A 9,610-nucleotide genomic window follows, 5' to 3' on the forward strand; every position below is an offset into this window, starting at 1 on the left:
GCATGCAGCTTTACTGTGGCTTAAAAGATGCTCATTTCCATTTCCTCTGCAGGTGCTGATCGCCAGTGGCTGGATACTCTGAGGATGCGGCAGATTGCTTCCAATACTTCTCTACAGTGTTCCCAGAGCAACCCCATTCTGGGGTCACAATTCTTCCCATATTTCAATGATCAGGATTCCTACGCTGCTGCTGTCAGGCGGACCCAGGTGCCCATTAAGTATCAACAGATTACACCCATCAACCAATCCAGAAGCTCCTCTCCTACTCAGTACGGACTAACCAAAAACTTCTCTTCTCTACATCTCAACTCCAGGGACAGTAGCTTTTCCAGTCTTCCAACTGACAGCTCTTTAGAGAGAGGTCGATACTCAGGTAGGAGCAAGAACAAATATGATCGTGGCAGCGTATCACTCAATTCTTCTCCTAGGGGAAGGTATAGCGGGAAGAGTCAGCATTCCACTCCTTCACGAGAAAGATATTCTGGAAAATTCTACAGGGTTTCTCAGTCAGCACTCAACACGCAGCAGTCACCTGACCTCAAGAGAAGCCCAAATGACTGCCACCAACCCAGGACCATACCAGGGATGCCTTTACACACGGAGACCGACTCAAGAGCCAATGAAGAGGAGAGCAAAGTCAGCGAAGGAGGATGGACAAAAGTGGAATACCGTAAGAAACCTCACAGGCCCTCTCCTGCCAAGACTAACAGGGAAAGAGCCAGAGGAAACTACCGTGGAAGGAGAAACTTTTGATGACTTGAACTAGAGGAGTTTTCCTAAACAGGCTGCTCTTTTCTTTCTTTCTTTCTTTCTTTCTTTCTTTCTTTCTTTCTTTCTTTCTTTCTTTCTTTCTTTCTTTCTTTCTTTCTTTCTCTTTCTTTCTTTCTTTCTTTCTTTCTTTCTTTCTTTCTTTCTTTCTTTCTTTCTTCTTTCTTCATTGCCTTCTTCTTCTTTCTTCTTCTTTCTTCTTCTTCTTCTTCTTCTTCTTCTTCTTCTTCTTCTTCTTCTTCTTCTTCTTCTTCTTTCTTCTTCTTCTTTTTAAGATGTAATGGATTTTGATAATATGATACCTTCAGACAGAATTAACAAAAAGACAACTTTTCCATTTTTGGATTTAGGAAATGCTTTCTAATGGAGACTACCATTTTTGGCCAAACCAGGGCCAAAATTACGGATGTGGTTCCCCAAAGATGATAACTAGACTTTAAACATAACTATACATATCCCCCCACCCCTGAATTGACATTTTGAGAGGAGGGGCTACGCCACTTTATTTCCCTAACACTGCCATTCTGGTTAACAGGGTCTGAACTAGGGTGATGTTAAGTGGGGCCCTTGTCTTGAGTGCAAAATTTAAGGGAACACCAGAAAGCTCAGTAATCAAGAGACATAATATCCTAATGCAATATTTAAATAAATGAAAATTGATGCAAAAAAATTCTAATAAACAAAAAATCAAAATTTTACATAAATATAGGATTGGTATTACTGATTTTTCCCCTTGTCTAAGGCTCCAATATGGCTTGGCAAAGCACTATTACTGATCCTATTTAAAATTTTGATATTTTGTTCATCGTGAATTTGTGCATTAATTTTAAAAATGTTGCATTAAAATATAATTTATCTTGATTACTGAGGTGTTGGGGGTTTCTTGATGTTTTTCTTGAGGCCTCCTGAAATTCTGTGCCCGAGGCAAGTGCCTCTCCTTACCCAAGTCTAGTCCTGACACTGTTGGTTAGTATTTATTTTAGAAATGCATTTGGATTTTTATCATGGTCAGAGCTGAAGTGATTTGGCTTATCATTTTTAGGCAATAAAAAAAGTTATTGAACTTAATGTTGATTATGACGCATATCTCTTTCATTAAGGCTCATCAGAAACCAAAGATCTAAAATTGCCTAGGAGATGTGTGGTTACTGCTTTCCCAAAGCTCTCCAGGGACTGCTTTTGAATATTCTCTTCTACATTTTACCAAAGGAGGAGCAAAGAGGGAAAAACAACAGTCCATAAAGACCTCTTGGAATGTCAGAAATCTAAAATCTGAAAGAAAGCAGACACAGGGCAGGGTGATAACGTCACAAGCCATAAGCCAAAGAAATGTGAAAATCACCAACATCCTCTTTAGCACAAGACAGTAAATACCATCCTTGCAGCAAGAAAGCTCTAAGCAGCTGGGGGCAAAGGGCTGGTGCAGGTGGGAGGAAACTGCCTGCAGTAGGGGACAGGAACTGTGAGATCCAACTTGATGAAATGCTTCATATTTTACAAATCAAAAAGTCCAGAGGTAACAGCCTTATATGTCAAATAAATAAACTTGACTTTCAATATATTCTGAGATTCTGTTCAATATTCACTAACCCTGAATAGCAAGTGTCCTTTGCCCTGCCCAGGCTTCTCAATGCTCTGTAGAAATTCAAGTGCCACACTGGTAATTCCATGGGGTTGAGTTCTCTTTGATAGAAACCGGTCATCAAGTTGGAGTGTATACTCCCAGAGCAGCTGCCCTGCTCAAATACAGTGCCTGGGGCCTGGTGGGGGAAACTATTTGGGAAGCATTAAAGCCAAGGTTATAGGAAATGACCTTTGTTTTATGAGGGAAGTTGTAACCTAAACGGTGATTCTTGATTCGACAACTTGGTTTTTTAAGTCGTATCGTTTGCCATCTGCATTTATAAGCAAGAGCAATGGGGAGTGGTAAAATCAGAGGGTGAAGTACTCTTTTCCATCCGCATAACCAATGTCTCTAGGGTGGTAAGCTCCACAGTGATCCTTTCTCACAAAGCTTATGGCAACTACAGTCTGTTTTCAATTATTATTTTCCTCTTGTCCTTTGAGTTCAAATTTAAAGAAAAATAGACTAATAGAAAGTATGCTATCTTAATAGCATGGTGCTTCCAAATAAGCAATAAAATATTTTCTTTGATTAGAACTTTTGGTTAAGTGCCCGAACACAGAACAGAGGCTTAGCTAAGTCACTCTGAAAGGAACAGAGTATGGCTTTAATTATTAAACAAAAAAGGCATTCTGGAGAATGACTTAAGACTCATTTAAAAAGTGTTACGCAAATGATTGCTCATTACAGGCTGTTTTCTTCACTTCTAGCTTTCTTGGGCTTTGGGTTAGAGAATCCAGGCTGGTAGTGAAATCACTTCATGAGCTCAGTCCTAGTTAGCGACCACACAGTGGTTATTCCAACAGCCCACAAATCTGACCACTTTGGAAGGTCTCTTGGAAAAATACTTGTCAGCATCAATGCTCCCAGTCAAAACCAAAATCAGGAATCTGTTTCTCGGTTGTAAAGCAAAAATAAGAGTTGGATGTTCTTTTTTTTTTTTCCCTCTAATAAACATCATTAGGAGTTGCTGGCCAGGTTGAAAGATGAATATAAGAATACAACTAGGATTAATAGGATTTTTTTTCCCCATCCAACTAAGTTGCCAACTATATAATTTCCAAGAGACTAAAGTTAAAAAAAAAAAAAAAAACAACGGATATTTGAAAAGAAAAAAATTACAGTAGAAAAAATTAAAGTCTCTCTTAAGTTGGGCATCTCTAGATGTGGGGGTTTAGTGGTCCTTAAGTAGGCTTCTGATAGAATCTGAAACCACCAAATCAATGTTGGTTGCTACCACAGAGGTAGTCATTATTCCAAGCATAGCCCAAAGTAAGATATTTTGCTCCTTACAAAGTCACTGAATTAGCAATTCTATAGAAGTAACCTGAGTCTTTTTTTTTTAAGTAGGCTCTATGCTGTGCCTGGAACCCAATGAGGGGCTTGGGTTCCTGAACTCTGACCCTGATCAAGACCTGAGACCTGAGCTGAGATCAAGAGTCACGTGCTTAACCAACTGAGCCACTCAGGTGCCCCCTCTAAAGAATAGTCCGAAAATCCCAAAATCTGTAAAGGAAAACTGGAGGTTATCGAGGACTACCTTAGAAATAAATATAGGGATCCCTGGGTGGCGCAGTGGTTTGGCGCCTGCCTTTGGCCCGGGGCGCGATCCTGGAGACCCGGGATCGAATCCCACGTCGGGCTCCCGGTGCATGGAGCCTGCTTCTCCCTCTGCCTGTGTCTCTGCCTCTCTCTCTCTCTCTGTGACTATCATAAATAAATGAAAATTTAAAAAAAAAAAAATTAAAAAAAATTTAAAAAAAATTAAGAAATAAATATAAACTAGTAATTGTTTTCATACAATTAATAATGAATATAGTTCATAAAAACAATAAAAATTAAATTGCAGGGACGTCTGGGTGGCTCAGTGGTTGGGCACCTGCCTTTGGCTCAGGTTGTGATCCTGGGATCCGGATCGAGTCCCACATCGGGCTCCCTGCATGGAGCCTGCCTCTCCCTCTGCCTCTCTATATGTGTCTCTAATGAATAAATAAATAAATCTTTAAAAAATAAAAATTAAATTGCAGTATTTAAGACTATTCATGATAAAACTGAGAAGAGTAAGATCTGACCTGGGAAAATTAGATTAAAAAACAATGGCCACAAAAGAATACTCACGGTGGCACAAGCGATGACTGGTAAAAAGTTGGCATGAACAAAACAACTTTTGATTTATAAAACCTTCACCGTAAAATTTCAATTGAAAAGAACTGATCCCGTGGGGGGAGGGGAATCAATATGGTAAAAAAGTAAATATAAAATGAGAAACAATTTTACTATGTCAGAAAAATCAGGAAATTGATTTTTTTTCAGGAAATTAATTTGACAATGACATTCACTTCTAAGATTCTTTCTTGAAAAAAAAATTCTCAATAGTTACATGGAGTTCTGATAAAAATATTTTTTTCCATATAGAGTCACATGTCGGTTAAACAGCAAAATCAAGAAGTCCAGCAGTTCAAAATGCCAGAGTCAAAACATCGCGGACACAGGTCCAGGCATTCTGACTTAATAGAAACTTTTCCATTTCATAAGTACCAAGTATTTTATAAGTCTTCTAAGTACACTCTCCATGATTTGTCATTTCACCTCAACAAGTTGGTACAGATACGGTATGCCTCTGAATTTCTGGCTGTCATGATCTGCTCCATTACAGGATGCCACGGTTTGGTTGTGCCAACTTGTTCAGGATGTAGCCTCATGGAAATTTTAAATTATAGACACTGTATAGAGGCTTGTAAAATCTCTTGCCACCACTGGATTTGAGAAGCTCCAGGTAGGCCAGGATGCCCTCCCTGGGAAAGTCAGAACATAAGACCTGGGCTTACTTCTGTCTATCTGCTGGTGTTAAAACTGATTTATAAGATTGCAGAGGTGGAGGGAATGCCAGATCCATGGTCAAACTTGTCAAGACTTCAGTGTAGCAGGCACCAGTGACTTCTTGCTCAATTGCCTTTCCCTTTGACTGATGAGCTGGCCAAATAATGACTGCATGGCCAAAGCAAGAGGGTTCACAGAATGAAGACGACTTGTGGCCTCCTAGCTCATTTATTCAAAACCAAAATCAAGATTTATCTCCAGAACCAATGATCCCTTATCCTCAACAGTTCTGCCAAAATGCTTTCCTTACCACCTATAGGAATCCCACTCAGGCCTCAAGATCCAGGGGGACAGCTTGCTTCTCCCTCCACTTCTCCCGTCCCGTACCCCTTTGATGACTCACTCCTTTGTGACAATACTTAACCCGTCAAACCCACTCCCATGAAGGTGGTCCTCTGTGAGAACAGGGCAGTCCTGCCCAAGAATGTGTTGACAGGGAAGCAAGACTTAACCTCTGAGATTTAAGCAATGGAACGGCCACAAATGCTGCAACGCCTCTCAGGCCCGAAAAACATGTTTGCCAATCAGACTGGAAGTACGAAGTAATCCAAGGAGAGGAGTCTTTCAGAGGTGGTGGGAGGGTTAGGGGATGGGTGTGGAGACAGCCAGAGGGGGGCAGTCGTGGAGGCCCCGAATAAGGTGACCCACAAAGGAAATGGAGAGCCTTACTATCCACGCCAGGCCTTCTTGCAGGCTGCAATCTGTCCAGCCATTCGTGGAGACCCTTTAAGCAGGACAATATTATCCAGCAGAGACCCTTCCAAACTGACATGAGAATCCACTCAGCTGGGGAAATACGAACTTGTCACAGAGACGGTCCTATGGGCCCCACTCCTGCTCACTTCAGCATCACCTTTTGCCTCTCCCGCAGCAATCAAATACTAGGCTACAGCCACGCTGAACTGCTGGCGTGTTCCCTCCTGGCTTCAAGACTTTTAATCCCTCCATCTAGCTTCCCCTGCACCATGTGGCTGGGTCATCCGTTAGCTCTCTAAGACATCACTGCCTCAGAGAAACCTTCCTGGGTCCCCAGGTCTGGGTAAGGCCCTTCCTCATGAGAAACTTTTGGTTACTCAATCATATATACCCCCCAGTGATATAATGGTCCCCCAGTTTGGTTATCTGTGTTCCTTACTAGGCTATCAGCTCTATGAAGGCAGGGACCGTGCCTATCTTGATTACCAGTGTGTCTCCAACATATAGTTGGTACTAAGTCTTTTTGCTGAATTAATGCATTAACTGATGAATTTATGAATCAGGCTAACACACCATTAAGTCATCTCAATTCTTATTCTAATCCTCTGCTCATTAAGTGACTCCTGCAGTGGTGTAGGAGTCTCCAACCCACTTTAGAGTTATATTTCTGGTGTTAAAATAATTGCCATTCTGACTTTATACATCAGTCTTCTGTGAGCTTTGCCAATGTGAGTTGGCCCCTGAGACCGAGACACTGATTACATTTGGGGCTTATCACTGACAGCAGATTGTGGATATGCCAAGTCCCTCCCCCCCCAAAAAAAACAGGTCAGCCTATTCTTCTCAAGAAGCAGCTCTTTGTATCAGAGTGAACTTTACCTCCTTTCCATTTTGAATTTCTAGAGTATAGCGCTATAAACACAGGCTCTCAATAAATGCCTGTCATGGGAATAAAAAAAAAAAAAAAAAAAAAAAACAGAAATATTTTGTATGTGAAAGAAATCCAAACACATTGTCCTTTTAGACGTTTATAGAGTCTCACTACAAGGCTTTCCTTTCCAGAGGCCCAAAGTCCTGTCTTTTTAGCGACTAGCAATGGTTCCTAATCCTAGCGCGCTCTCCACTGTAGCTTCGAAAAGTACATAAAGCTTTACTGAAAGTCTGACCTGGCAGTTTTCCTTTCTCATACCCAAAGGTACCAGGCGCTTTCCTGATGCCAGATGACGCCTGTTCTGGCTGAGACTAGGGGGAGGCTTGACGTTGGTACAGGGACAATTCAAGATCTGTCAGCTGGTTGCGGCTGATTATCAAGATGTCCAAACTGGCTCCTTTGCTATGTGTAAGCAATTTAATTTTGTGCCTAATTTTAATCTGCAGCGTACTGTATGTCTACATCTGCTGTGTTAAAGCATTCATTAGCATTTAAAGGGGGAGCTGATGGTATTGATCACTCTTATTAAAACCAAAAACAGTCATTCGGCAGTAACTGATGAGCATTCTCTTCAACTACTGAAGTCACAGCCAAAGTTTATGGACTCAAAACACCGGCAGAAATGGAAAACGCAATATTAAAGCAGGGATATTAAAGTGGCATCTGTTAGAAGCATTTACCGTTTGCTACCGCCTACCCAGCCCCCAGCGTCGCCGATTGTGAACTTCTCCATCACAGGAAATTTCATTTTTTTCCCCTGAATTTTACCACCAGGCAGAGTGCCTGGCACAGAGTAGGTTCTCAGTAAAGTTTTTGATGAGGGAATAAATTAAGGAAGGAAGGTGAACTAACCAGTGCCTGTTTTATAAATCCTCTACGTGGACTATATTTTTCTTACAGGCATCGTACCAGGCATCTATTGCTGTGTAATAAATCACCCCAGAACTTTTAGTGGCTTAAAGGAAGAAGAGACATTTGTCATCTGACATAGTTTCTGTGGGTCAGGAGTTCAGGCATGGCTTAGCTGGCTGATTCTGGCTCAGGTTTCTGATGAAGTGCTGGTCAAGGTGTTCACCCGAGCTACCTTCATCTGAAGACTTGACTGGGGCGGAGGGTCTGCCGCCAGGACGGTTCTCTCACATGGTGTTGGTTGCTGGCAGGAGGCCTCTGGTCCTCTTCATGTAGGTATTTGCACATACTTGTGACGTGCTGGTTGCATTCCCCCAGGGGCAGTGAGCCAGGAAAGTAAGGTGGAAGCCACATGTATTTTATGACTTAGCCTCAGAAGTCACACAGAGTCACTTCCCATAATGTCCTACCGTTCACACAGGTCAGCCCTATCGCACAGGAGGGGACTACCTAAGGGTGCAGGTCCCAGAATTGAGAGTCACCGAGTCACCTTGCAGGCTGGCTTATCACAGGCACCTTAAGATCTCTGGTGGGGGCAGCTCTGGTGGCTCAGTGGTTTAGCACCACGTTCAGCCCAGGGTGCAAACCTGGAGACCCGGGATCGAGTTCCATGTCGGGCTCCCTGCATGGGGCCTGCTCCTCCCTCTGCCTGTGTCTCTCCTTCTCTCTCTCTGTGTGTGTCTCATGAATAAATAAATAAAATCTTAAAAAAAAAAAAAAAAAAGATCTCTGGTAGTACCTGAGTGGCTCAGTGGTTGAGCATCTGCCTTGGGCTCAGGTCATGATCCTGGGGTCCTGGGATCGAGTCCCGCATCGGGCTCCCTGCATGGAGCCTGCTTCTCCCTCTGCCTATGTCTCTGCCTCTCTCTGCATCTTTTATGAATAAATAAGATCTTAAAAAAAACAGATCTCTGTACCCCCTAACTGCAGTTAGAGGTCTTTCTCTGAACTTTGCCTTTTCTGCTTCGTTTACAGTTTCCCACAATCTAAAATTTGAACCTGAGCGTGCCTCAACTGAGTGTTAGAGCAGGAAGGCATCGTGGAGACCGTTGGAAGTTCAGTACCCTCTCTTTACAGAGGAAGAAACCAAAGCCTGTTGGAGCAACATAGCAACCATCCAGCAACTTAGCCAGTGACAGGCAAGGGCAGAGCTCAAGGCCACCCCTTGGGGCTCTCCTCTACACTCTTCTCATGGAAGCTCGTGCTTCCCAAAACGTTGTTTAATCACATGTTAAAATTAATGTTATTGAGGTCTGGCAGCTATCAGTTAACGCTTTATTTTAGGACAGTTGGATCTTAAGTCTCCATAAAAACTGGGGTAGTCTTGGTGGATTAGTAGGTATGAGAATGCTTCTAAAAAATATCAGGACAATTCATTTCCTCTGTCTTTCATCAGGCCTTTGTTGGCTTCCTCTGGATTTCTGGTGCTTTAGAGACAGCATCTGTTTTATGGAATACGTGCTCCTAATAAAGTTGTCTGCAGAGTACATTTTTATGCACAATTCAGTCAAGTAAACATTGGCTGCGGCCCTACTGTGTGTTTGACACTGGCCCTGCATGCTTTGTGATCTCCATTGTAAATTCAGAAACAAATCTCAGAGGTAGGGGGAATTATTTTCCTGTAGACTAAACTAGAAACATAAAATGGAGAAAAGAAATCATTTATTTTGTGGGCCAGGAATAATTCCTTCCCCACTTCTTTGCGGATCTTTGGCTCTTTCTGCATAGCAGCCCCCTGCTTCCCCTTCCTCTCACTGCATTTCATCCTAGCCTGGGGCACCTGTGTCTCTGAACTTCCAAGT

At 42.4% G+C, this 9,610-nt stretch overlaps 1 protein-coding gene across 6 annotated transcripts in view; it reads left to right on the forward strand.

Moving 5' to 3' along the window:
• MAP3K20 (mitogen-activated protein kinase kinase kinase 20) overlaps positions 1 to 2,329 on the forward strand; it is a 175,516-nt gene extending 173,187 nt beyond the window's left edge. For 4 of the 6 annotated variants that reach the window (XM_038584869.1, XM_038584870.1, XM_038584871.1 and 1 more), the window contains one exon: positions 53 to 886. In XM_038584869.1, coding sequence (XP_038440797.1) covers positions 53 to 753 — 701 coding nt within the window. In that variant the 3' untranslated portion in view covers positions 754 to 886. Of the gene's footprint in view, positions 1 to 52; positions 887 to 1,868 lie in introns of those variants that run through there. The other 2 variants (XM_038584867.1, XM_038584866.1) reach the window with 2 other exon arrangements.
• The last annotated feature ends 7,281 nt before the right edge of the window (positions 2,330 to 9,610 follow it).

Source organism: Canis lupus, chromosome 36, assembly GCF_011100685.1.
Source record: "Canis lupus familiaris isolate Mischka breed German Shepherd chromosome 36, alternate assembly UU_Cfam_GSD_1.0, whole genome shotgun sequence".
Classification (NCBI taxonomy): domain Eukaryota; kingdom Metazoa; phylum Chordata; class Mammalia; order Carnivora; family Canidae; genus Canis; species Canis lupus.